This window comes from Pezoporus wallicus, unplaced genomic scaffold (genome assembly GCF_028554395.1).
Source record: "Pezoporus wallicus isolate ANWC-B61680 ecotype Strahan unplaced genomic scaffold, APGP_CSIRO_Pwel_v1 scaffold_7736, whole genome shotgun sequence".
NCBI classification, from domain to species: Eukaryota; Metazoa; Chordata; class Aves; order Psittaciformes; family Psittacidae; genus Pezoporus; species Pezoporus wallicus.
Genome location: NW_026636574.1, coordinates 753,948 through 781,302, shown reverse-complemented (window position 1 = coordinate 781,302; position 27,355 = coordinate 753,948). Strand labels below are relative to the sequence as shown.

At 57.2% G+C, this 27,355-nt stretch overlaps 1 protein-coding gene across 2 annotated transcripts; it reads right to left on the bottom strand.

Annotated features, from left to right (window-relative positions):
• CDK18 (cyclin dependent kinase 18) lies at nucleotides 1-27,355 on the bottom strand. 2 transcript variants are annotated; one of them, XM_057400668.1, is made up of 17 exons: nucleotides 27,238-27,335; nucleotides 12,604-12,735; nucleotides 11,117-11,271; nucleotides 5,976-6,121; nucleotides 5,320-5,445; nucleotides 3,760-3,816; nucleotides 3,427-3,541; nucleotides 3,195-3,289; nucleotides 3,049-3,111; nucleotides 2,613-2,736; nucleotides 2,415-2,535; nucleotides 2,013-2,110; nucleotides 1,705-1,810; nucleotides 1,459-1,501; nucleotides 895-985; nucleotides 599-676; nucleotides 1-310 (listed from the first exon to the last, which is right to left on the bottom strand). In XM_057400668.1, the coding sequence occupies exons 3-17, from the start codon at nucleotides 11,238-11,240 to the stop codon at nucleotides 276-278; spliced, it is 1,422 nt and encodes a 473-aa protein (XP_057256651.1). In that variant the 5' UTR covers nucleotides 11,241-11,271; nucleotides 12,604-12,735; nucleotides 27,238-27,335; the 3' UTR covers nucleotides 1-275. The 2 variants fall into 2 exon arrangements, with proteins under 2 accessions (XP_057256651.1, XP_057256652.1); XM_057400669.1 differs by lacking the exon at nucleotides 12,604-12,735 and having other exon boundaries at nucleotides 27,238-27,355.

Genomic DNA, 27,355 nt, shown 5'->3' with positions numbered 1-27,355 from the left:
GCAAATAAGGGAGGGCTGCCCTGTGTTTTGTGCTTCACGTGCAGGTCACGTCTGATGGGGGTAACATGACAACAAGAGGGGAGAAAGGCAACAGGTCCCTCAACAGCAGCTATTAGGGGCTGTGGTGGTGGGGACAGGCAGGGGAGAGCCTAAGGCCAAGGGCGCTTCAGCATGGTCCTGCTGGAGTCAGTAACTGCGGTGGTCGGGTGGGAGCTGCCGTCTCCTTTCTCAGTGCTCTGATCTCCATGGTGACGAGGGGAACACGAGATCCAAGTTTAAAATATACTCTGCCTCCTGTTCTTCCCTCGGGCTGAGGAAGAGAGAGAAAGATGGGTCAGAGAGGTCAGGTGGGGAGCAGCACTTTGCAGAGGAGGTTATGAGCCCACATCAGTCCTGGAGGAGGGAGCGGCGTCTCAGGACACAGAGATGAGACTTTGGTACCGTGGTAAATGACAAGCAAGGATGCCCTGGGGATGATTTATGGACTAAAGCAGGAAGCAGGAGGAGGTTTGGCTTTCTCCTATGTGGGACCCACTGAGATCCACCCCAGTGCACCCACGGCACCACGTGGGGTCAGGACGCTTCTCCCCAGTCCTACCTGACTGCTGAAAGGCTGAGCCTCGGTAGCCAGGGTCCTTCTGAAGCTGGATCTCCTTCAGGGAGAAGATGGAGGCATCTGGCGGGGGGGGCACACAGAGACGGGTCAGTCCAAGAGGGACAGCGGTGCCCCAGTGCCCTGCACCTCACTGGAGCTGCTCCCTCACGCTCATCGCTCCCGTCCCAGCCAAAATGCTTCCTGCTCCCGCAGCCCCCACACTCCCCCCAGCCCGGCTGAGCAGAGACGAGAGGCAGCGGCCACAGCTGCGGCCCCCCCGGGGCTCCACGTGCACTTACTGTCGGGCAGGAGGTGCACCCGCTCCCCCAGGCTCTTGAAGTACGGGTGCCGCAGGGCTGCCTCCGCCGAGATCCGGCCCTTGGCTTTGTACTGCACACAGGGAAAGGCGGTTACACACCGGCTGCCGCGGGAGCTGCACCGAGGCACGCGCACGCACCGGGGGGCACAGCGCACCCACACGCATGGGAGCGCCCAAGCAGTACGATGCATGCGGGTGACCGTGGGTCCAAGCACTGCACGCACCATGAAGGCAGCTCCCAGTGCTGCTTGTGCGGGCGCAGGGCACGGCACGAGCTGTGTGAGCACAGCGGGGCACTGCTCATGTTGCACCTTATGGAGCATCGGGCTCGTGCCCTCTCACTCGCGTTGGAGAGGACACGGTGTAAAGGTTGGTTCTCCGTCCTTAATGGGAGGTCGGTTATAGCATCCCATTAAGGTTATAGACTATAGCCTTATACAAGGCTATAGCTGTAGGGCCATGGCTTATTCTGCAGCCACAGCCCCTCTCCTGCCTGGCTCCAGAATCCCTTTGCCATCCTCATGGGGGGTGCTCTACCACTCACCAAAAGGAGGTTCATCAGCAAGTCAATGCCTTCCGAGTCCAGCCTGAGAGAAGGAGGAAATAAAGAACGGAGCATTACTGCACCCAGGAGACACTGCAGTGGTCACCGCAAGGGACGAGCGGCACCGGGACCTCCACGCACAGCTGCATTAGAAGCTGCCACCCCCACATGGAGCAAATGAAACCGGTGCTCCCCAGCCAGCACAACCCCGCCTCCTGCCTCCCATGTCCCTGCTCAAGGAGGTACCTGGGGGCGTGATTTATTAACGGCTGCGCTCGGTACTGTGTGAAGCTGTACGCCTTGAACTCCTCGTTGGACGTTATCCCGGGCCAGGTCTCTTCTGTCGGGGTTCCTGGCGGGGGGAAGAACGGAAACGGGCCACGGTTGCGTGGTGCAGGGAGCAGCGCCCCGCGCAGCGGCTGTCGGCGGCCGAGAGAGGCCGGAACCGCCCCGCACCCGGCCCGTGCGGACCCCGCTCTGCCCCCGCCGCCGTCCCGCGGTCACGCACTGCCCTCCCGTGGCCGTTTGCGGGCACAGCACAAGCCGGGCCTCACCCAGCAGCCGGAAGATGAGGTGCAGCTCTTCCTTCACGGTGGAGCCGGGGAACATGGGCCGCCCGGTGACCATCTCGTAGTGGATGCACCCAACGCCCCTAAAGCGGCAGCAGAGACCCTGGCATGAGGGATGGAGGAGCCCTGGGGGCACCCCCCTACCCCTTGGCCAGGGCTGAGGTTGAGGTTCCGGGAGAGGGAAACGAGCTCCAGGAGCTGCGTCCCCCCTCCGCTACAGGAAACCATTCACCCCGATGTGGCTCCAAAGGGCTGAGCCCAGGGGACACGGAACCAGAGTGATCCCAGCACCCTCCGGTGTAACCAGCGCTGGGCATGTACAGTACTGAGGTGGAAATGCCCAGCCCAGCAGCTCAGAGGGCTCAGGGAGCTGGGGCTGGAGCTCACCACATGTCGATGGGGGTGGAATACTCGGTAGATCCCAGCAGGACATCGGGGGGCCGGTACCACAGCGTGACCACCTCGTTGGAATAGGTTTTTGTAGGGACTGACTTGGCTCTGGCTAGTCCTGAGGGCGAAAGGGACGGGCGTTGAGGAGCTGCGCCTCTTGGCAATGCTGCACCCTCCCCAGCGAGCTCCACTCACCGAAGTCAGCCAGCTTGAGCTCCCCTCTCTCGTTGATGAGCAGGTTCTGGGGTTTGAGGTCTCGGTGCAGGATCTTCCTCCCATGACAATAAGCCAGACCCCGCAGCAGCTGGAACATGAAGATCTGTGGGGAGGAGAAGGGGTTTGCATTTAGCATGGTGACACGGGCACCAAAGTGAGTCTGCTCATGGGAGGAAAGCCCCCTCGAAGCTGGCCTGGGGTGGGATGCGCTACAGGCAAGTGTTCAGGCCCATCACCGGGGGATGAACAACGTCTGCATGCACAGTAATTCTATGGAGGGTGGCAGCGAGGGGAGCAATGCTGGTGGAGCATCACAATAACAAGAACGAAGCACACAGAGAAGGGGTCCAGGCTCACACAGCCCCGCAGCACCACGCTCCCCTGAGCTCCCCACACGCAGACATCCCCGTCCTACCTTCACGTTGTGCACGCTCATCAGGTTCCCGCAGTTATCGAGGTACTGCTTGAGGTCGTTGTCCTGCAACAGGAGGCACACGTCAGCCTCTCCTGCCCCGACCCGCAGCCGTCCCCCCGTTCCCACACAAAGCCCCCCAGACCCACCAGGTACTCGAAGACGAGGGTGAGGGACCGCTCCGTGTGGATGATGTCGTGCAGGGTGACGATGTTGGCGTGCTTCAGGTTCTTCAGCAGTGACACTGCAGGGAGAGGACACGGCAGGATGGGGCAGCAGGCCCTGGGGCTGCCCTGTGTGACTGCACCGGTCACCCCACACCAAAGCCATCCACGACCTAGCACTGCATCCTGCGATGGGGAAAGCCCCTCCTGGCCTCACCTTCCCGTATGGCCGTGCAAGGTGCCCCTTCCTCGTGCTCCAAGCGGATTTCCTTCAGGGCAACGAGGTTCTCGGTCAGCTTGCTGCGCCCCTTGAAGACAGTGGCGTAAGTGCCCTGGGTGGGGAGAGAGAAAGCACAAGCCCTGCAGAGCACTGACCAATTGCACCACACTGGTGTGCTCCGTAACACTTGGAGGGAGGATCACTTGAAGCAACGGCCAAGTCAGAAGGCCACAGAAAGACATTCTAGGAATTGCTAGGGCATTGAGGGAATTTGGCTACAGTCTCCCTTTCTAAATTCAAATCCATACAGGGCATTCATGCTCTACTCACCTCTCCCAGTTTGTCCAGTTTAACATAGGTTTCCAGCTTCCCAAACCCAATATCTGACTGCAAGAGAGAAAGGAAAACATCACTGGGAGGGATCACGGATGCACCAGCATCAGGCTGCACGACTGCCCCTTCCCCCTGCAGCTCCCTTCTCCTCTCAGCCACCTCCCTGCCACACCACCGCCTTTCCTCCAGTGCTTTCCTATACCCTGGTCTTTACCAGGACTCTGCTCATTGTGTGCTGGTCAAATGGAGCGTGAAAGGGACATTTCCCCATTGGAACGAACTCTTTTGTGCACTGCTGAGACCTGCTCCCAGTGAAAGAGGGCAACAGGCCACAGGTTTAGGTGCTGCTCCTTGCTGCTTTCTGTGGGAACAGAGACACCTCTTTGGTTAGTCTGGAATATAAAGTCATGGAATGGTGTGGGCCGGAAAGGACCTTAACATCATCCGGTTCCAACCCCTGCCATGGACCTCTGTGTGCCGGGTAGGGGATGGCTCCCAAGGCAAATCACTGCCATGCCTCTCACCATCACCAGATGGAGCTGAACGGACAGCGGTCAGTCAGCAGGGGCTCTGCAGGGAAGGGAGGCACTGAAGGAGCCCCTGCGCTGTGCCCAGGGCCCTGCCTGCAGAACCAGCAGCCCCAGGGGTTGGATGCTCTCACAGCATCATCCCCTGTTCCCCAGCTCTGCCGCACGGGAGGGCTTTTCCTTGCCACAGGCTCTGCCCAGACCACGGAGCTCTCACAAGCTGCTCACGCAGCAGGGATGCTGCTTTCCTGCTCACACAGGCTGCATCTGGACCAGCAAATCCCAGGGGAACAGAGCGGATCTCTTTATTCCATGTTGGCTTCCCCAGACCCTCTGCAACAGCCGGGTCCTGAGCAGGGAACTGAAGTGGCTGCTGCAACCAGAGGTGCTGTGCACACCCCAGAGCCATGAGTTTTGCAGGACCATGCCTCATTCATGGAGGGGACCATGAGTATTGAGGGCACATTGCTCTGGCTGTGTCTGGTTTACTGATGAGACAGAACAGGCAGGTAAATGCGGGCTCTCCTTTCCTCCTCCCTCCCCTGAAAAGGCACGTCAGATCTGAACAGCCCTGCTGAGACCTCGCTGTTGTCTCTGTACAGCACTGAGCACCCCTGGGCAGCAGGACACGCGCCTGCACCGGTGTAAATAGGGCAGCAGGTTTTTACTCCACGTGCTGATGCTCTGCAGTAAAGAAACAGATGCCAACATTAATGCAAGGGCTAATTCATTATTTATCGGCATCTGCATTTCAAGCAGCAGCGGCTCCAGCACCGGAGGTTTTCCACCTCCTCCCATCTGGAAGGAGCCAGGCCAAGAGGCAAGGCAGGGACGTGCAGAGGTGAGTGAAGGGATCTGCACAGCAGAGATGCAAGTGTGCATGGTGGGGGAATGTGCGCTGAAAGGGGTTTGCATGGGCAGAGATGCGTGTGTCAAAGGCACGGGGAGCTCGCACAGCGGGGCACTGCGTGGGTTGGGGGCACTCAGCTGGCTGGGGCTGTGTGCGTGCCCTGGCTGCGGTGACACTTACGAGGGAAGCCCGCCGGGACATCCTGCTGAGGGGCTTGGGGAACTCCGGGCTCTCCATCTGCAGCTTCTGCAGGAACTCGGGGGGCAGGCGGATGTCCATGGGCAGGGAGAGGCGCTTGCTGACATCCTGCAGGGAGGGATGGAGCAGCAGGGCATGAATGCACCGGATGGCAGCACTGGACAGGGATGTTCTTCACTATGAGGGTGCTGAGGCGCTGGCACAGGGTGCCCAGAGAAGCTGTGGCTGCCCCATCCCTGGCAGTGCTCAAGGCCAGGTTGGACACAGGGGCTTGGAGCAAGCTGCTCCAGTGGAAGGGGTGCCTGCCCGTGGCAGGGGCTGGAGCTGGAGGAGCTTTGAGGTCCCTTCAACCCAAACCATTTGGTGACGCAGGAAGAAATGCTCTCTAAATAGAGCTAGTCTTAGCAATGGGGGCAGCATCTGCGGGACCCTCAGGCAAATTAAAAGGGAAAGGGGAGGCGTGCACAGGGATGTGCACTGGGCTCTGTCAGGTACCATGGGAATCATGCCCAGTGCATCCAAGAGGACGCCAGGGCTCAGGTCCCCACGGGTCAAGCCCCCTCTCCCAGCCAGCAGGTAGGTGACAACCAGCACCCGCCGCATCCCTCCTGCCCACCCCGTCCCGCAGCAGAACCTGCCTCCATGGAGAAGCGGCGCTGGGTGCCGCTGCGGTAGCGCACAGCCATCGGGGTCTGGCCTTCCCCCTCGGATGGGGAGATGGGGCTGGTGTCTGCTCGGAAGTCCCGGCCAAGGTGTCCCAGCTGCAGGTGCCCTTGAGCCAGGTCTGGGGACAAAGAGAAAGGAGAGTGAGCAGAAGGGCCAAGCCCAAGGCACTGCTTTGGAGAAAAAAGAGCGAGAGCAGGCAGGGATGCTCTGGGGCCATGGGAAAGCCTCCTCCCTTCTCTGTACCCAGGAGGCACAGGGAATACCTGCTCTTTGCTGCAGCCTCCTGAGCATCACCACGCACACAGCACCCCTCATGCAGCCCCTTGCAATGAGGCTCCCTTTTGGCAGAGAGGGAGAAGGATGCAGAGACAGGAACCGCTTCATACCCAAGGCCACGCAGATGTCCCATGTCCCAGCCCAGCGCTCAAAGCATCACCGCAGGGCTGAGTGTTCATCTGAACCTCCTATTACCTTCACTATCATCACGTTAGACAAACCACGACCTGCCCTTTGGAACCCCTCCCTAGCTCTGTGCTAGGTCTGTATGAAAGCATCCCAGGAAGAGAGCCCTGCCTCTGGGGAAACACTCGAGGCTTTCCTGCCCCAACCCTGAGAGCACAAAAGCCCTCCTGGAAACCCAAGCAGCTCAGAGAAACAACTCTTCCCCAGGGTCCCCAGGCTTGAGGCCTCACTGAGCCCAAGACACCCTCAAGAGAGCAAGAAATGAGGCCCTTGTCCACAGCCCCTCTCCAGGCTTCTTGTGATGCCCCAGTTTGTGCCTTGGAGCCCTGCCCCTCGCCAAGCCCTCCCCCGGGCTGCACAGACTCCCCTGCCCTGCCTAATGCATGTGCTGAGGCAGCCAGGGATGAGCTCATTGCTGGAGGCTGCTTGTCACAGGGCACTGAGCAGGGCTGGGACCTGGCTGCAGTTTGCTCAGCTGATGGATGAGAGGTGGCAGGCAAGTGACCTGGGAAGAGGCGTGCGTCCATGCCGCGGTCACTGCGGGACCAGGGGACCAGCGAGCTCAGGGATGCAGGGTGTGCACAGACAGCCCGCACCGAAGGGATGGGATCAGCCCAAGCCACTGGGCTCGGGAGCATCAAACACTGCAGGAGGTGCTGGGCACACAGGAAGGACCAAGGCACAGAGGGCCCCCTTCTCCCAGGGCCGCTGCAGGACGCTGGTCCCTGTCCCTTGCTCACCATCTGTTTGTGCAGGAAGGGTTTGGAAGCTTACCCGGAATTAATCACAGGTATGAAATTAATGTGGATCAATTAAAGCAGATCTGATCTTTTTAACTTGCTCACTCCCGAAGCAAATTACCTGGAAAAGGCCACTGAAAACCCGAGTGAAGGGAGTTCAACCAATCCCCTTCAACTGAGAGGTTGGGTGAATCTGTGCTGGTTCCCACAGGTAAACAAGCCCAAAACCTTGGTCAAAGATGCAGCCTGCCCCGAAAAGTGCTAATCTGCAGCCGTGCCTCCGAACCAGCAGCCCTGCAGGCAGAGCAGTGTCAGTCTCCTCATCTACAAGAGCATCGGATGTAAAGCCAGAGGTAAAACACCACCAGTATGGGACTGGGGATATTGGAATACGGGAATGACACAGAGAAGAGGTGAAGGACCACAGGCTGGGGAAAGCATGTCAAAACACAGAGAGGGGCAAGGTGGGATGTGCCACTGCACCCGTGTTGTCGCGAGGCGCCCATCCCGCGCGGATGCTGGGGCTGGGGGGGTCCCGTGGACCTTGCTGGGTGCTCAGAGCAGGAGATGGAAGCTGTGGGCATGCAGAGGCGAGGAGCGGTTGGATTCTGCTCCGCATTTCATGTGGATTAGGGTGAGCCCCGGCACTGCGGGCATGAGGCTGCGGGGGTATCAAAGGGAGCTGAAGGGAGGCTGCAGACACAGCGGCTGCCTCCGCCAGCTCCCGCCTGTCCTTATGGATACCCTGAGCCACTGCCTCTGCCAACACCAGCTTTGATCCCCCAGGGAAAGGGGCCAGAACCCTTCCCTGCTCGCCTGACTCACAGCTTCTAATTACCCTGCGGAGCATGAACGCTCCTCACAAGGCTCTGTTAGACCCAGGATCATCCATCCTCCTTCCTCCCCTCAGCACCGCTTCCCTGCGCCCTTGCTCTCCACAGGGCAGGGCTGGCTCTGATTTATGCCACTGCAAACCGGGACTTACCCCCTGCAGCCCAGAGACTGAGGCTGGATGGGCTCGGAGAAGCTGTGGCTGCCCCATCCCTGGCAGTGCTCAAGGCCAGGTTGGACACAGGGGCTTGGAGCAAGCTGCTCCAGTGGAAGGGGTCTCTGCCCTAAGGTCCCTTCCAACCCAAACCTCCTGGGATTCTGTGGTTTGTGTGATTTGTCCCGAGGACAGACCATGTTGGAGCTGGCTTGGGGCAAAGTCCTGCCACAGACACGAGCTGCTGCTGAATGCCACCAGCTCTCACCAAAGCCAACGGGAGACACCAGGATGTGACACCTCAATACCTGCAGTATGGGGAGGAATGTGTGGATGGGGGAGCCCAGGAGCCGAGGAAGGAGACTCCCTCCTTCAGCCTTAGTGCGAAGCTGGAGCAGCCATGGAGAAGGTTCCCATCTCTGAGATCAGACCCAGCCCAGAGCCCAGCCGGGCCCGCTCTATCCCAGGGCCTTTCTTCCACCTCTGCCTCTGCAGCTGAGCAGCCTCCATGGCTGAGGAAAGGCTGCCTAGGGCAGGGCTGTGTGGGATGAGCCGCACTCAGCACCCGAGGCAGCCCATGGGCAGCCCTGTCCCGTCTGCTCCGCTCCCCGTGACGGGACGTGTCCCACCTGGAAGCCGTTTGCTTCCCCATCTGTTCTGCTGCCCTCGGGCCTTGTTTTATCGGCCTCTGCGGATGAGGTCCGGAGAATGTCGGGGTGGAGGGAACAGAGCAGGGATTTCCCATCACAGCAGCAGCCCAGGAGGCAGGTTTGTACCCAGGAGAACGCCTTGGCCCATTGCAGGAGCGGGAGCAGCTCTGCACCTACTGCTGGAGCATCTCATAGAACCACATCACAACCTGGTGTGGGCTGGAAGGGACCTGAGAGCTCATCCAGCCTCTGCATCACCCTCCTCAGGGTGACCATTCCCAGGCACCAGAGAGCAGGATCTGCAGCCTGTGGGGCCCTGGGAGTGCTGATAACCGGTGACTGCCGATGCTGGAGGGTAAAGACAAAGGGCATTCCCTGAGGAGCTGGATGAGGTGATGAAGGAAAACCAGGGATGTGCTGAGCTCGGCTGTGATTCGCACTCTGCCTGGGCTGTCCGGGGTCACCGGCTCCCCGGGAGAGGAAAGGTCCCTGCAGGCAAGGCTCCTGCCATGCAGGCAGCCCAGCAGCACGGTCAGAGGTCCTGGGTGAGGGAGGTGAGATGTGAAGCAAGGGGGAAGAGAAGAGCTCCGGGCTCTGCTACCAACTTTCTGCACCGCTGAAGCGAAGTCATCTCTGCACTTTGATTTCTCCATCCAGAAAAGGGAGAACACCCCTTCGAGAGCTAAAACCAGGGCCCTCTCCAGACCCGGCAGCTCCCACGAGGTCCAAACCTCACCACAAACCCAGCGAGAGGGCAATGTGCACATAAACCCCCTCCTCATCCCTCCCAGCACCACCAAAGTGATCTGTCCCCCTCCACCAGAGGGTACCTCGAGTTGGAAGGGACCCATCAACACCATCAAGTCCAACTCCTTCAGGCTGAAGCCTTTGGCTACTTCAGGAGCAAACCATAAGCCCAGAGCACGGGACTGGCAGATGCTGCTTGTGCTCATTTGCCATTCAAGGGCGCAGGAAGAACCGTGACCAACAAACACCTCATGAAAGCAGAACAGAGAAGTCTCCTCTCCAAGCCCTGGGTTTGCACAGCAGAGACAAGGAGCCCAGGCTCGGCCATCCCAGAGCAGAGGTTCCCCAAGCACCCAGGCCTTAGCCTTGCACCATGTTATCCCCACAGCTTCTGCACATCTAATTAAGGGCTCAAGTCTAATTATAGCCCTGATAGCTTGCTAGGGTGTGAGGGGAGCTGTGCGTGGGTCGGAGCAGGGCAGGATGAAGGGATGCTGCTGAGGCCAGCCTGGAGGGATAAAGAGGAGCATCGGGAGCTGCAGGGGTGAGGGGAGCCAGCTCTAAATGAGGTTGCCTCATCTCCTTTCAAGCAGGTTTGCTGGCAGAGACAACCCCTCCCCGCCGGTGCCAGGCACTTACATCAGGGCCTCAGCCCCTGCTTGCAGCCAAAGCTTCCAGCACTTGTGGCTGCAGGGTGAGGGGAAGAAGAGCTTGAACGTGACCCGAGTGATGCTGAGGGCACCGACAGGAGTGAGCTGTCGGGAGGAGGCAGCAGCAGGCGCACGACGTGATGGCCAGGAGCGCTCCAGCCTTGCTCCTGCAGCAGCAAAGCTACCCCTGGACGAATCAGGTCTGACTTTATCAGGTTTCCAAAGGGCCGTCAGTGCTCTGCCTGCTTGCCCATGCACAGCCACCTCGGCACGACGCGCTCCCGTCTGTGCCTCCAGCATCGCCTCTGCCTTGATGTGCCCACAGGAGACAGCAGAGCCTGCCCCAGCCTGCAGGGAGGCTGCTGTTTGCAGAAGGGATGTGCCCTGTTCAGCTGATGGAGGCGTTAACCCTAAACCTCCCTGCTCCCTGGGACCTGCACCCCAGGAGCAGTGGGGTCCAGGAGCCAGGGCTGGTTCCCTGGAGCATCAGGGATGGAGTCCCTGGTGCTCCCCTGCTCCTGGTGGAGGTGTCAGCCTGGAGAGGCTCAACCACCTTCATTGTGGGCAGGCAGGAGGAGATCCCACACTTCCCCACTCTCCACCTTAACCACGGATGTGTCATTCCTCTCCATTTTGTGCAAACACCTTTCCCTCCTAATAAGGCTTTCCTTATGCAAGTATAAATCTCTGCAGATCAGATTTAATGACACGGTGTTAACGCTGCTGGATAGGGGGAAAGCAGCACAGACACGGGGGCAGTAACTTTCCACAGACCCAGCGAACGGCCTGAGGGCTGGAGTGGAGCTGTTTGCAGGCAGCACTGAGCCCAGATGCTCCTGAGCAGCCCCAGCCCGGCGCAGGGGCCCGGAGGCTCCTCACCTTCATTCCTCTGGTTGTTGAGCTGGTTGAACTGCTCCGTGAACTCCGTCAGCGACTCCTCGATGGTCTCTGTGCGGGGAACCGAGAGCGAAAACCTCCGCTTGAAGTTCTTCATCTTGTTCATCGTGGCTCGTGCTGCGAGGGATGGCAGAGCCCTGCGGGGAACGGGACAGAGCAGGGTGAGAGCCTGGAGGCAGGTACCAGTGGTGAGCCCAGAGCAGGGCTGTGCACGCTCCATCAGCTGCACCAATACAGGCTGCGCCTTACAGCATCCTCGGAAACTCCAGGAAAGAGGGGAAAAGCAGGGCAGAAATAGAAGGAAAGCAGTGCAGAGTGAACAGCGATGAGCAAGTTCAATCCCCGAGAGCCACAGCAAGGGGAGATGCTTCCGGCTCTCAGGCTCCCGAATGACTCATCTTGTAGAGGCTTTAGAATGGCCTCAGCCACGGATCTGATTAAAGCAATAAAACCCTTAAAGGAAGAAACCCCCCCCCGGGGACACATGGCAAAGGGTGCGGAGCTGAGCAGCCATGGAGCAGGCTGAGGTGAGGGAGCCACACGTGGCTTTGCCTTTCCTGCTGTGGCTCCTGCCAGGTCTGTCTGAGCCAAAGAGCCACAGCTCTGCCCCTTCCAGTCCCAGGCCCCGGGAGGTTTGGGCCTGTCCCCCTCCCCTTCCCAAGCCGATGAGCACAGGGGTGGTCCTCCACCAGCCTTTATCACCCCAATCCTCTAACCTGTCTGGCAGGGGATTTTCCACTCACACCACTGGGCTCCTTTAATGCTCCTCTCAGCCACCGGCCCAGGGGGGATCTTAAGGGGAAAGTCACAGAACCCCAGCCTGGTTTGGGTTGAAGGGACCTCAAAGCTCCTCCAGCTCCAACCCCTGCCACGGGCAGGGACCCCTTCCACTGGAGCAGCTTGCTCCAAGCCCCTGTGTCCAACCTGGCCTTGAGCACTGCCAGGGATGGGGCAGCCACAGCTTCTCTGGGCACCCTGTGCCAGCGCCCCACATCATCCCTGGGTACCAAACAAGCACCAAAAACTACACAAGATTGGTCCCTTCCTACACACACCCTGCAGCTCCTCCTGGAGCAGGTCACCCCCTGCTCCTGGCTGCTCCTGCTACAGCTGAGCAGCCAAATTCCCTGCCTCTGCTACCCCTGGGCTTATCAGCACAAAGTGATCACATTCCAGACTGATGCGATCAGACACAGCATCCGGGAGCTGCTGCATCGCGTCGCCAGGGCAACGGGAACACTTGGCTTGACATGCCTGCATCTGAAAGCTTAAAAGATTATCTGTCAGCAATAAAACCACTCTGTTTGGGTGTCTGCCAGGCTCTGCTGTGAGGCATGGCACCCTGCTGTGGGTGCAATCCCCGAGGATCCCGGGGATTCACCTGAACCCTGGGACTTGCATCCCTCAACCATCCCCATTCATCCCCCACCTTTAATGCTGCAAAAGCCTGGCCAGCAATGCTTGTGTACCTGGAATGAGGGCTGGGGTGTCTGCCCGGGGGTGGGAAGGGAGGCTGGAGGCCGCTTTCAGTTGCAAAGTGAGGCAGGAGGATGCTAGACACATCCACTTGAGGCTTCAGACACTGCAATGTTTCCTGGGCACTACAGACACAAAGATGCTGGCAGCAGTGCATTAGGCATTAACAAAGTCTCCATGCTGGTGCTTTCCTCATGGCCAAGGGTAAAGTCTAAAGAATAAAATCCCTGATGCTCGCAGCAGGCACATCAGAGGCTCAAACAAAAGCCAATCCACAATGCTCAGATAAGTCCCCAGTGACTGTTCTTTCAGAAGGGAGCATAAGCAAGTTTCCACCCATCTCTGCACTCTGGCAGCATCCTGAGAGGCTTTTGCCCACGTCCATAGCACAGTTCAAGGGCACATAGCAGCAAGCACTGCAATGACCTGACTTCAAATCCCCCTGAAGATACCAGCCTGCCTTCACCTGGAACAGGCAGAGAAGAAAGAGCTGCATGAGATCCCCCTCGCCAGCCCCTCAAGATGCTTAAATCACAGCTCAGAGAGGAAGGGAGAGGTTTAGCAAAGCTGTGCACCCCTAACAGTGGGTAAAAGAGTACCCAGGATGGATCCCAAACCCGCTCCGTACTCATTGTCTCTTTGGGTGCATCCCTTTAACAGCTAAAGGGAGCATCCCAGCCCTCTCCTACAGGGTGGGAAGGAAGACTTGCTCGTGGCTGCCTCTTGTTCCTCCCCATTTAGTGTAGGAAATGGAGGCATTTATTGACCTTCCAAGAGAAAGGGACACTTGCAAAGTGAAGCAGTGACAGTTTCCAGCCTGCGGGGTCTCGAAGGGAATCGCAGCAAGCCCTCAGCAGCAGTCATCCAGGACGGAAGAAGCTGGCTGCTTAACAACATGCAGGAACACGACGTTGCATGGCAGGACACGAGGGGAAGAAGCAGTCTGAGGTGGCAACAGGGAATTTAGGCATCAGTAGGCAAAAATGAAATCACTCCGGTTGGGATTTGGCCAAGGCCCAGGGATTAAAGCCAGAGTGTGAATGATCTGCACTTGCTGTAATACAGTCAGAGTAAATACTTGGCTGAAACACTTCAAAGAGCCCAAAGCTGAATCCCATCAGGAAAACCCATCACATGCCCAAGACAAGATGTTAACGATTCCTTAAACACTGCGTTTGAAGCTGTAGTTGCTGCACTGGCAATAACCACACTCTCTATTTCACAGTGAACCATTCCCAGAGGCATTGGGGCTGGGACTACCCACATGAATCTCTTGCATTTGTAGAGCAAACCCCTGCTCTCTGCTGTGGAACTCAAGAGGCAGGTATTTTAGGCACAGACAAACCATCATCAGTGTCTGAACCTGCCCCTTTCTCCCTCAGCACATTGCAGGAGCTCGGAAAGCCTTTCAAGCAGTAACCACTTTATTGCTTTCCACAGATAAGTGGCTCCAGTTTTTTCCTTCCCATTACAAGAGACTCCTGCCCCCCTTTCCCAGCTGAAAGGGTGGGAGGCTTGGAGGGCCTGGGATGCTTGTTTTAAACCCAGAGGTTCGCAGTTGTGTTTACAAGGCAAAATGAACAGCCCTATTCAGCAGCTGCAGCTCCCGCTCCCGGCTCTGAGGCAGCACGGATTCACTGCTGTGAGCAGCAAAGGATGGATCCTGCTCAGGGAGCCCTGTTTGCTCTGCAAACACAGCCCTCGAGCATCGCCGCGTGTGGCTACGGGGCTACATAAACAAGGAGTCGCAGCTCCAGTTGAATCATGCCCCTCCTCACATCACAAGGCTGGAGACCCCCTAAAGGGGCTCCAGGAAACCTGGAGAGGGGCTTTGGGCAAGGAGGAATGGCTTTAACCTGCCAGAGGGGAGACTGAGATGAGCTCTGAGGCAGAAGCTCTTCCCTGTGAGGGTGCTGAGGCGCTGGCACAGGGTGCCCAGAGAAGCTGTGGCTGCCCCATCCCTGGCAGTGCTCAAGGCCAGGTTGGACACAGGGGCTCCATCCATAGAGCACCCTCCTGTGCATGCCCAGCTCCTCCAATGCCCCCAGATTGCCCCAACAGGGCCAGAGCCGTGTCCTGGGGATGGGCACTGAGGGGATGGGGAGAGGTCTGAGGCTGCTCTGGGAAGCCAGAGGGAATTCCAGCACTCGGGATGACTCTCACATAGACCAGGGCCCAGGCAGCAGCTGGGAATCCCGGCAGGGCAAGGGCAGGAGGGCAGGGAAGGATGTCAGCCCCTGGCCACCGAGTGACCGCCTCCGTGGCTGCTCAGCTGTCGGGATGGAATCTTCCCTGGGTACCAAGCTCCCAGCTGGCCCCTGCCCAGCACAGATGATGCAGAGCACAGTCTGAGCGCTCGGGGTAGGTTGGTTCCGATGGGCAGAGATGCAGCAAGGAGCAGCACGGCCCTGCAGAGCGGGGGCCCCATCCTGCACAGGCTCTGGGGTGAGCAGCGATGTGCCCATCACGCAGAAGTTTGCAGCAATTCCTCTCGGCAGAAGGTGAGGGATGAGGGCAGAGCCAGGCCAGCTCTCTCCTCCCTCCACATCTGCACATCAGGCTCAGCTCTGAGCCTGACATCTCCCTCCTATGAGTGAGCAAAGCCCCTGCCAGGAGGTCAGGATCCTGCAGGAAGTGAGGGCAGTCGATTCCTATTAATGTACAGGAGCCCTGCAGCAAACAGCAAGACCTCAGGGCAGGGACTGCAGCGGGCAGGAGCCTGGCTGCCCCTCCGGCTCCAGCATCCCTCGGTTTTACCAGCTATAAATCAGGGATGATGACACATCCTTCCTCCCCTCCAACCCAGCTTGCTGGTGTTTCCCTCGGCTGGGAGACCTGGTTCATGGGTGTACAGCACCCAGCACTGCGGGGTTCCCAACCCTCACCTGCAGCATTGCAACTACCCCTTGGAAAGTTAAGAGACACTCATGGAGTGGTTTGGGTTGAAGGATCTTAAAGCTCATCCAGTCATGGATGCCACGGGCAGGGACACCTTCCACTACGCCAGGTCGCTCCAAGCCTTGGAGCACATCCAGATCTCAGCCTCAAGCAGACATGAGGATCACCTGGGAACGGTGAATCTATGGAAAACTTCCTGCCAGGCCAGCCTTTGGAGACGCCCCAAGCTGTGCTCAATGCACGGCTGAGTGCAAAGGAAAGCTGCTCTGGTAGATGCACATCTCTCCCCTCACTTGTCCTGCTGCTGACAATGAGCCCAGTAAAGGAGCACACAAAGGAGGTTTGTTCTGCCTTTGTGTATTTTGCCTTTCTCTGGGTCCACAGCCCAGTGCGGAGCAGCCAGCAGCTCTCCCTTGGCTCTTCCCTTCCCGGCTCTTGGTGAGATCAGGGCAGCGAGGAAGGCATTAAAATGACGGACATTATTCCAAACACTGGGCACTTATTCCTCAGGCGATGCTAACCTGGTGTCCAGGGTTTGGCTGGAAGAACAATGCACTGCTGACAGCAGCTACACCCCAGTCCTGCTGGGAGCTCAGCGCTCCCATTGTCTGCTGCACTGGGCCACCCTGGAGGTGCTCATGTCTGTTCCTATGGCACATTCCCCCTCTCCAGGATCCCTGTAGATCCCCGGCTCCAGCCCAGCCACCACGGCTGCTCTGCACCATTAAGGGCAGCAGCAGGAAACAGCTTTGTCCCTGGAGCCCAGCACTTGGCTCTGGGACAAGACGCTCCCTTTGCTATCCCATGTGCTATGGCAGCTATCTGTTATTGAGACTTGCTTTATGGTCGCCCAGGGCGTGTGTCCCCCGATGGCAGCGCTCTCACTTGTAGGACAGAGCTAGACCATAAGGAATGTGATGCTTGGGAGCAAGGAGCTGTGCTGGGATTGAGAGGGCAGCAGCACTCTGCAGCTCAGGAATGCTCATCAGCCTCCTGGTATTTTGCCATTCTTCCCCTTCCCATTAATCTCCTTTCATCCTTTTATCACTCGTCCTTCACAACGAGCCTGCTGCTGTGTGTGCACCAAGCGCCAAGCACTGCAGCATCAATACAGGTCATTCCCAGCAAAAGCCAGCCTGGTCCTTGCCTTGCCCTGCACTTAACACAACCCAAGCAGAGGGTCCTGAATACAGAAGCACAAGCCAGAAAGTGTTCACGGATCCTGCTGAGGACATTCCATACAGCCAGACCAAGCCCTGTCATCCCTGCAGCTGGCAGCCAGCATTCCCAGTTGGCTGGGAGAGACAGAGGAGAGGGTGCCAGGTTCTGACTGCCAACAAAAGTCATTCCCCGTAGCACAAAGCCTCATTTTCTGTCTCAGGAGTGTTTAACCTGGGGGTGAGGCTGTCAGCACCTGGCTGGGAAGCAGGATCCACCTTATGGGAGAAGATCCCTGATACGGGAGGGACCAAGGTCACCAAGCCTCTACCAGCACCATCCCGCGGGATGAGGCTGTGCAACGCTGCCATCCACACCCTCGCAATGTAGGGTCTGCTGCTGCCTTCTTAATTGCTATTTTCATCCCTCCTTTCCCTTCTCTTTGCTTTAATTAGAGCTTTCCCTCCGTGCCCAGCCCACACAGTGCTCCCGGAGCTGCCGTGCACACCAGCGCTCATGGAAAGCCTGGATTCGCTCTCGCTGCCGTGGCCAGGAGGAGCCAGGAGACGTCTCCTTCTCTAACAGAAGGCACTGGAATGTTCCCCCTGTGACCCACGGATTTATTCCTCTTTCTGGCACAGAACAAGGCCAGGAGGAGTCAGCTTTGCCCAGGGCCGTGATCACGGCTCTGCTGGCATCACGCTGCCCACAGGGACAGCTGAGCAGGGGCATGGCACAGCCCCGCTGCCCGGCTCCCCTTTCCAAACGCATTCCTAAGGAGGGTATTTAAAGAAGCGGCAATGCCACCCCGCACACCCGAGAGCCACGAGGAATGTGGGACATGCACGCAAAGAAAAGGAGCTCCCAAGGAAAAGGCGAAGAAACGAAAGGCAGAGCCTTGGGAAGAGGCTTCTGAAAGGGACCCTGGTGCCAAGGGATCTCGACAGAAAGGAAACAGCTTTCATTTCAAGAGAAGCACAGCACTGATAGGAAGCAGCAGCACCACAGGCACTCAAAGCTCAGTACTTGGCCATGTTTTCTAGGAGACTAGAAGGAGTCCTTGCTCTACCCTGATCCATAGACCCATGGATTTCTGTACCACCCAGCCCTGGCAATGGGAGGAGGAGCTGGGGAGTCTGTACAAGCAGCTCCATGGGGAATGAATGCTCCTTCCCCCTCCAGGAAGTTCCCAGCTCTGACCCAGCAGCTCCTTGGAGCTGATGCTGCCACTAAACCAGCGCCAAAGAGCCCTCAGACAGCAATAGGAAAACAGATGAATGAAAGGGGACCTCCTCCTGCCCAGTCCACCGCTGACAGCGCCAGGTACGGGCCGGGTCCCCCCAGGACGATGCTCCGGAGCAGCAGTACCACTGCTGGGCATCAGGCACATAAACCTCTTCGCAGCAGGGCGTCGGGTCTGTTCAAGGCTCTGCAACACTCACGTGGCAGGAAGGCAAACACTGCAGGTCCCCTGCCCTGCCAAGGGCTGCACTCTGCTCCTATTTAACCATAAACCAGTTGTGCAGCCACCCTCGGAGGGCTCCGTGCATGTGTGCGGGTGTGATCCTCCCTCAGATGCAGCCACACAGGTGGGGAGCGCGAGGAGCCAACGCTCCAGGGACCCCAGGAGGTCAAAGCCCAGCACAAGCTGTAATTGCTTTTGGCAGCCGTCTCCCCATGATGATAAAGATAATGCTGAAACAGCTTTTACCCAGACCCTTCCTTATCACAATTACCGCAGTTCCTGTGCTGAGAGCGGTGAGATGCTCTGTGGGCATCTTGGTGATCTCCCTGGCTTGGCTTTGCTTCCCAGAGCCAGAGCCCACACCTCACCCTCAAGGGATTGCTCTGGTCCTTGCTGCAGGCAGGGATGAGGGAGTTCTGCTCTATTAAGCCGCTGTCAAGGCTGGAGGAAGGCAGGAGAGTTCCTGAGCCAAGAGGTGGCTGCCAGGGATCCCGCTGCGATAACAGCACTGTTTTGAGGTGGTGAACTTGGCAAGAGCTCCGTGTTGCTGCCTGGATGCCAGGCTTTGAGGCACCCTTGTACCAGCATGAACAGCCGCCAGGGATGGTTCTCCCTTGCCCCTGGCTCCTGCACATGCACGACCTCAAAAGCCACCAGCTTTGCCTGCCCTGGGGGGATGCACGACTGCTGCAAACCCTTAAAGCTGTTCCGGTGCAGAAGGATTTCACTTGCTCTCGTGTCCCTGCACTCCCCATCTCAACGTGCAGGTTTTGATCCATAAACTGAAGGGAGCCAAGTGTCCCTGCCATTCCTCCTCTGGCTTCTCAGATCTCAGCACTGATACCATAACACTGCTCTCCTTCTTTCCGCACAGGAAGCAAAGAGCCAGGGGCTGGGCAACAGAGTGAAAAACTGAGATTGTCTGGGCCACATGCAGGGAAGGAATCATGCAAAAACAAACCAGAAGGGATTTTCACAGCAGCAAACGTCTCAGGGAGCAACTACTGAAAGCAAATGATCCTCAAATAGTCCTGCTTCACTTAGGATCTGACTAGCACAAGCAGTGCTAAATGAGGGGCTCCCCTAGATGTACGGAAGCTCCTGAGGGTTGTCAACCAGCTTGGACATGTGCCCACAGGGCACAAAGCTCCTCAGTACCTGTCTCAGCTTCCTCAAAGAGCTGGGAGATGGGAGCCTGGTGTGAGATGCTCCTCATCCCGATGTCCTCTGGTACCTCCCTGCCCCTGGGCAGCGCGGGGCAGGATGCGCCTGCAGATCAGCCTGTCCTGCTACGGCACCCTCCGCCATCCTTCTGCGCCTGCAGGCACCCACACCCCTCATACCCTCACCCTAAGCACCACCCCGGCTCCGACACCTTCGCGTTGCACCAACCGTGGCCACGTCTGGATACCAAAGAGATCTCGGGTGAAACATCCCAACAGAGGCAGGGCGCCCGCAAACCCCTGCTCCCCTCCGCACGGAGGGCACCGCTTCCTGCGGCCCCGGGCACTCGGCAAGCGCAGGCGGTTCACATCAACCTTGTTCCCAGTTAAACTGTAAGTGACATCTGCTCCACGCAGCCAAACCAAGGCCCAGATCGCTGCTCCGTGGCCTGGAGGTTGCACTGTCAGTCATGGGAACGGCAGCCAAAGAGTGGATTTGCTGGGGTTGAGAAGAATGAGTTTGTAAGGAGATAGAGGAGGCTTTAAGCTCATTTTTCCACTTCTCCCTTCGCTCCCAACCCCCCTGCAGAGAGCAGAATCCCCCGCACAGCTCCGGTGTCCTTGACAAGCCTGATGGGTTCCTGCACAAGCCTTGGCAATGGGGGGAGATAACAAAGCCCAGCATGAGATAGAGCGAAAGGGAGCAAGGGAGAGCAGGAAAACACATGGCTGGGCTCCCCATGCCTCGGCTGCTGTGAGGAGGAGGTAGGGGCTGCGCTGCTGCATGCGCTGACCCCAGCCTGGGAGCTCTGCCCTGGGTAAGACACCAGCAGCACGGCTGGAGCTGGTTTGAAGCAGAGCCCTCATCCCCCTCCCGAAGCCAAACACAGACGTGTTTCCATGTGGTTTTCCAGGCCGTGAGAGTCAAGGAGACTCAAAGCTCAGAAAGCAGGAGATGAACAGGGACTACATTAAGCAGGGCTGTTCAAAGCTCACTTGGTTGCATTCAATTCTACTCCTCTCCTGCCTCACCAGCTGATAAGCTGTGTGTTTCATAGGCAACGCTCGAGATAAGGATTATCTGAGACCCAAAGAGACAGGAGATTGGGCCTGTGCTCACAGAGCAGAGCATCAGCCGAGCCCAGGTGTCCCCCTCGCAGCACCACACGGGATCCTGAGTGGTTTAACAGTGGTGGGGTTGCTTGTACACACTGCATTTGCAGTGCTGCTATCATAGCGCAATTAGTTGCACAATTAATCATTAAGAAGGGATTGAAAGGGCTTAAGTACTTAAACAGAACACGTGCTGCTAATGGGGATGTATTAAAACATGTCTTCGCCCTCAGATGCTGTTGTGTTTTCCTCCTGTGCAGAGGAAGTACCTGTTTCCATCACTGCTGGGCTCTGAGGAATCCCACAGCACAACAAGCACATCTCTGCATCCCAGCCACGGCTCTGGGGACAGGGCAGCAACACAAGGGAATGAAATCTCCCTGCTATTGCTCTTTCCAGGGCTGCTGAGAGCTATTGCTAAAGCAGGAGGATTGTGGAAGGGAGGGATGTGAAGCTGGTAACTGGGGTGTTAGGATGGAGAGAGCAGTCTGGGGACACTGCGTCTTTGGGACGAGACACAAAAGAGCCTCTGGGTATGACCAAAAAGAGCATTGAACCCACCGGTTCTGCCTCCTGCTGAGACTTTACCCAGGCAGGTAATGCTGCTTCTCTGACCCACACTCATTTACATTGCAAATGGTGTTTGCAAATTCCTGCCTCAACCCCAGGTACCAGGAAGGCTGCCCAGAGCATCCACAGCCCTTCTGGGACCCTTCCAGGCATGGACGTGGGGCTCAAACTACCACTCCTGTAGTTTCAGGTCCCTGTATCCCCATCTCCTTTCAGCTCTTGATGCTGAGGATGGTTTGTGATGGCCCCAACAGCCCATCCTCCCCACCTCAGACCCAGTTTTCTCCCTTGAATCAAACACCAAAGAGGCAGAAAACCAACCCCCTTGGCTGCTTTGAGCATCCCTTTAGGGTTTCTTGCCTTGATCACACAAGCCTACAGTGAGACTTGGCCCTGCAGAGGTTTCCTCTGCACTGGGCAGCATTTCAGCCTCTAGCTCTTCAAGAAAGAATACAGCTGATGGACTAAGGGTCTTCCGCTCCACCTGAGGGGTGACACGGGCTCTGCATGGTCCCCCAGACCCCCAAGGATAGGGAGCTCTACCCATGGGCAATGCCTCCATCACAGCCTCTCTGCCCCTGGGATAAACAGGGGCTTTCAGTCTCTGGAGTGGCCAAACTACCTCCTCTGGCCAGTGCCATGCTGAGGAAACACCACCTCAATGCCTTTATTGTCGAGCAGATCACGAGGGCTGCAAAGGCTCGCCCCTAGATGTGGTCTTCTTCAAGCAGGATGGGGAACGTTGGCAGACCTGCAAAGGAGGTCCTGCTCCCAACCACAGCCTGGGGTGGAGCTGCTCCCTGTTCTGGACTAACACTGGCCTTCAGTCCCCTAATTGCAAACATGAAAAGCAAACAGCACACGGAGGTATCCAGCCACAGGCTGACCTGCTCTGTCCCTTCTGAGAGCCCGATGGGCAGGGCTGGAAGTCAGCTACTGCAACATGGGCAAAATACAAAGGACAGGTAAGAAAAGGCTGGGATTTGTGAGACAGCTTGTTCCCGACTGCCAGTACTTCCCGCATCCTGCGGCACAGTGATTACTGCTCTCTTTAGTTAAGCTGACCAAGCCTCAGGAGTAGCTGTAGCAGAAGGAGCAATGCGCTTTAGGCTGAATGCAGATTTTCCTTTGCTGCTGCTTCTTTGCACTTAAATCACTGCTCCAGTTTGAGGCGTGGAGAACAGATGCTGGAGGGTTATTATGCCTACAGGAACACAGGGATGGCTCCTCGCCCTTCTGTGATCACTGTTTGGTCAAGGGTGGCCAAAGCATCTCACTCATAGCAACTGCACTGGGTGAATTCCGCTGTCATCCTCCCTAGTATTCAAAGCAGGAGTGCAGAGATGGGATGGGACTTACCCAAGGTCACATAGCAAGTCAGTGGAGATTTGGCAGTGGATCCTACCCCATTTCCTTTGTTTGGTTGGTTACGGATCTGCTGGATCAGGACTGGATCCTGGATGACACTATCAGGTCACTGGGATGCTGGTGCTGCAGAAATCTCTAGCTGTGAACTGGGTGACAGCAGAGATGACACAAGCTCACGTTATGATGTCCTACTATGAAACCAGAGAGGACTTGTGACACTCACAGCCTGGGCTGGTGACAAAAGCCCTGTGTTTGTGCTGCCTTCAGCAGAGCAATGCTGATTTAAACCACTCAAGCATCTGGTGAGGCAAGGCAGAAAGGGGGATTTAACCGACCACCATGGCTAGATGCACTTGCTGGGTGAAAAGACACCATTTCAGCTGCTGTTACAGTTTTCAAACCAGATTTTTCAATTCCAAAAGAAAAAGAAAGGAACCCAAAGTGCTACTGAAGGTCCCTGCAGGTCCCTGCCTGCATCCTGGGGTATCTATCTCGGTGCATAAGCCCCCAGTCTAAGAGGGTTTCCATCCCATCATGCTCGGAGGCATCAACCTGAGCTCCAGGTGATGTTCCCTGCTGGAACACAGAACCCCCAACCCTGATGAACTGAACTGCATGTGCATGCTCACAAGCGCAGAGCTAAGGCTCCCGTTCATAAACCTTGACATATTTAGCAGCTAAAAAAAGACACGGCTCCAAGAGTGGGCAGTGAGACAGCGGGGGGTGCAGCTGAAGCTAAGTGGGATCTTGAATCCCAACCCGAGGGAGCAGCATCCTGACACTTCCCAAGGTAATTCAATAGAGCCAGTAAGAAGAAAGTATTTAAAGCAAAATAGAGAAGCAGCAGAAATAACCGGAACGCTTGGAATGTTTGCGCTTCCCCAAAAAAGGCACATTTGGATCTCTTCGGATGTTTCCATGTTTATGGTGAGCTCAAACAGCCTCTCCTTTTTCACTTAGCAAGTCAATTAGAAGTCACCACAGCAGCACCCCATGAAACTGCTCCAACCCAGCCCCATTCCAACCCCCCGGCTGGGGAAACCTGGCTTGTTTTAAAGGATACAGCTGAGCGTTTGGGGATGGGGAAGGGAGAGAAAGGGGCAAAGGGTTCATGTGGAGGTCTCCAGTGATAAAAACATGATGGGAGCAAAGGGTGCCCAAAGGACAAACAGAATCTCATCACCTTGACCACAGCAGCAACAGCTCCAGTGATACCATGGGCTCCTGCGGCTGGCAGAGGTGACAGCACCAGGCACTGACAGCGCTGCACCAGGGATGTGCTGCCTGGATAATGCATTGGTTGTATTATGGTTGTGCCCACTGGCCCCTGAGCTTGAGGGCTTGCTGTGCAACAAGCATCCCTGCTTCAGTGCAGAGGAAGCTAAAAGGGAAGCAGAACAGAGGCACAGCACAGCCTGAGATGCTCTGAAATGGCTCCACCTGAGCTGCTCTGGGAGACCTTGCTCCCAAAAAGCAGTGAGCATCCATGGAATCACAGAATGGTTGGGGCTGGAAAGGACCTTCAGATCATCCAGTTCCAGACGTATCCCTGCAGGTCCTGCCTCCACGTTGGAGCATTCTGCACTCAGCACGAGAGAATTCCAACAAGAGCTGCTCAGGTGTGCAAAGGAATGGTCAGATCCTCAGCCCAGTGGGCTGGGCTGGGCTGCGCTGGGGACCTGTGGCCATTTCCCAGTGGGAATGCAGCGTGCCCAGACTTAACTGCAGAAACCTGGTACTTAACTGTGGTGGCTTGAAGCTCACCCCTAAAAGAGTGGGGAAACCCAGAAGGCAGGAGGACACAGGGCTCAGGCTGTGACAGCAGCTACAGCAAGGCACACAAAAGGAGGGAGGCAAAGAAAGATCAAGATGAGAGACTGCAGCGGTGCTGGCAGCACAGAGGAACCCCAGCCACCTCTGCAGCCTTGCTGGCTCTGCTCCGGGGCTGGAAAACCATCTCACAGCAGCTCCTTTTCCAGCCAAAGATGGGAGCTGAGATTGTGAGAGCAAACAAGAGGCGGATGAGCTGCAGGCAAAATGCTACCTGAAAAAGAACCCCCCCCTTGCTTAGCAATGTAAAGAGAGCAAAAGATGCTCCCTCTGATTAGAGCGATTCTGCAGTTAATTGTGCACCAGATTGCAATCGGGGCTTTCACATCTGCATCCATCAACAGGCTGCTTTCTGCTATCAGATTGCCCTTGACAAACAGCAGAAGCAAGGGAATTTAGAGGAAAGCAAACCCAGGTCAGCCCTCTGCATGGACAGAGTTTGCTGAGAGCACTTCAAGGGCCTTTGGAAAAGAGAGACCTTGGTGTTCCACCTGTAAAGATGTAAACCAAGACCATGCCGTAAGCCAGAGCTGACCTTTGAGGCTTCCAAGCCCCTCACTGTGCAGATCCCGGGCTGGGAGCTCTGAGCTCTGTAGCCAAGACACCCTGCGAAGCTGCTTTGTTTGCCTCGAGTTCTCGGAGCGTGGAAGGAGAATTCAGGAGGCTCTTCCCTCCTGGAAGCTCTTGCTGCGACTTGGACACGACTCCAAACACGTGGCCCAGATCCTCTGGAGCTTCTCAGAGCTCCTGGCCCAGAGCTCAGGTCCGTGTGGAAGCCAGAGGAATGTCACAGGGTTTACAAGCATTGACAAGCATTCATTTCTCTCCAGAAGGGCCAGCCCAAGGGCACGGGCTCAGTGGAACCCGCAACGTGGATACCTGAATGCACACAGGGCGTACAGAGCGCACACAGGTTTCTGTCTCACTAAGGGGCAGAGCACAGCACAGGGAGGATGGAGGTTCCTCGTGCACTTCGGAGGTCAAATCTCAATGCCCTGCGCTAGCACAGGCTCCCTGCAGCACCCTGAGCAAGCCATTTTCTCTCTCCGCTTTCCTGTGTGCAAAATGAAGTTGCCTTCATCTCTCTCGTCTGGTTTCAGTGCCAGCGACAGAAGGCAAAAGCTGTCTCCTCCTGCACCCGTGCTCTTGGCTGTCCCCAGCCCAACTGTGCTAAACCAGGCAGCACCAATGGCAATAGATGCACTGAGGTTGAAAGCAGCTCCTTTGGAAGGCAGTGGGAAGCAGCCAGCACGTTCCTTCAGCTGCATCTCAGTCACCTGTACCGGAGGAATGTGTGACACCATCACTTTGCTCTTTGTCCCTCCAAGCCTGTCTGAAGGGTCCATTCAGGGGCCCACAATGAGTGCTTGTGTAGTGAAAGGGGCCTTTGCAGCACTGAGAAGTATTTTAGTGCTTCCATGCCTATCTCTGCCAGCATCCCAAAGCTCTATAGATCTCGGGGAGCAAAGCTCTGGGAACAAAGCAAGGTCAAGTGTTAGCAGATGGGGGAACTCAGGCACAGGGATACGCTGACGTGTCCAAGGTCTGTCAGAATCCTCAGCAAGGCCAGGGACAGGGTCACACCTGCAGAGTCCTGATCTTTAGTCACAAAAGCTCGCCTTTTCCAAGCAGGAGAAGAGAGGAGGAACCCCCAACCATTGCTGGGGAGGTTGTTCCACTACTTGTTTAGGAGCTGCCCTCACTGGACATGGTACCTAAACATCAGGAAACTGGGGGCTAAATGCCTCACACCTACACACACAAATAAAGCTTCATGGATGGGGTGAACCTGGTGTCTTCCTTCTGTTCCTGCCTCTGTTCCTTCTTCGAGCAGGCTCTGATATATCCCAACAATGCACTTGTGCCTTCTGCAGGGAGGAAAGGATGCTCTAGACTGCACTTGGAAATCTCTGCGTGCCACTGTTCCCACTGACACGAACTGACCAGTTAGCTCATGGCCTGCTGTTTGCATCAAGGGAATCTTTTAAGGACCATGGGAACTGGTTTTCATGACTATCCACAGATGGGGTGCCCAGATTCCATGGCAATGCCTCGTGAGACTGCACAAGACTGTTTGCATTTCCCACATCTCAGCTCTCTGTGTTAGCACATGCTGCCCCATTACTACTACAGAGCAAATTAATCCCATTTCCTTGCAGGAAGAGGGTCCTGTCGGAAGGCACTTGCCCCTTCACAAATCTCAACCAGAGGCACTAACTTTTTGCCTGCTGTTTGCTCAAAGCACTTCCCCTTCAGGCTCCTTCTCCAACCCCCGCACACATCACACCATTCATTTAGTTGATGCAGAGCACCAAAAACCAACCCCAGCAGCCCCAGGCTGGACCCTGATGCTTTCTTCTTTTCAGAGCTAATGCCACCATTGTGCCCACCACCCAGCACACTCATTCCAGCTGATGTTCAGAGGGAAGAGCCAGCAGTGTATTAAAGCCTGACTTTACAGGAGCTAGTGCTGGCATGGCAGGGAGACCAGGCTTACCCAGGGGAGTATCTTGCCAGCGAGGAGGGGGACAGCATCCAGGGGGCAAGTTCTGCACGGCCCTGGGAACTTGTCAGAGCAACAGGCGCATTAGGGGGATGTAGCTGAGACCGACAACCACAAACCAATGCAGCACAATGAGAACGCCAAGCCGCCGGCCAGGGGCAGGACTGCAGCCCAGGAAGCCAGCGGCGGCAGGATTCCAGCCTGGGAACCTACCACACTCCCCACCAGCTCCCCTGGAACCTTTCACACCGTAGCCCCCCCCCCAGAGGGACCCATGCCAGGGGTTTCCACCGACCGCTGCGTGCTGAAGCCGACAGAGAGCGCAGGGTTGAGCAAGGGCTTCCTAAAGCGTGTTTAGGACGACCGAAAACACGCGCAGGGCTCTCCCCCCGCGACGGCAGAGCCAGGTACAAATCCCTGCTGCGCTCGCCCGGAGCCGGACCTCCAAGTTGAGCCGCCCCCTCCCCGAGCACTTTCTGCCCAAAGAGTCCCGAAGGCAGCGACGTTCCCCGGCCGGCGGGGCTGCGGGCAGCCACGGGCAGCGGTTACCGGCACTCACCCACCGCCGAGCAGGTCGCTCTCCCTCCTTCCTCCTTCCTGCCGCCGCCACGCCGGGTCCCGGGGAAGGGCAGGGGCGGCGCAACGGGCGCTGCGGGGCCGCTCCGGGGACGGGGCGG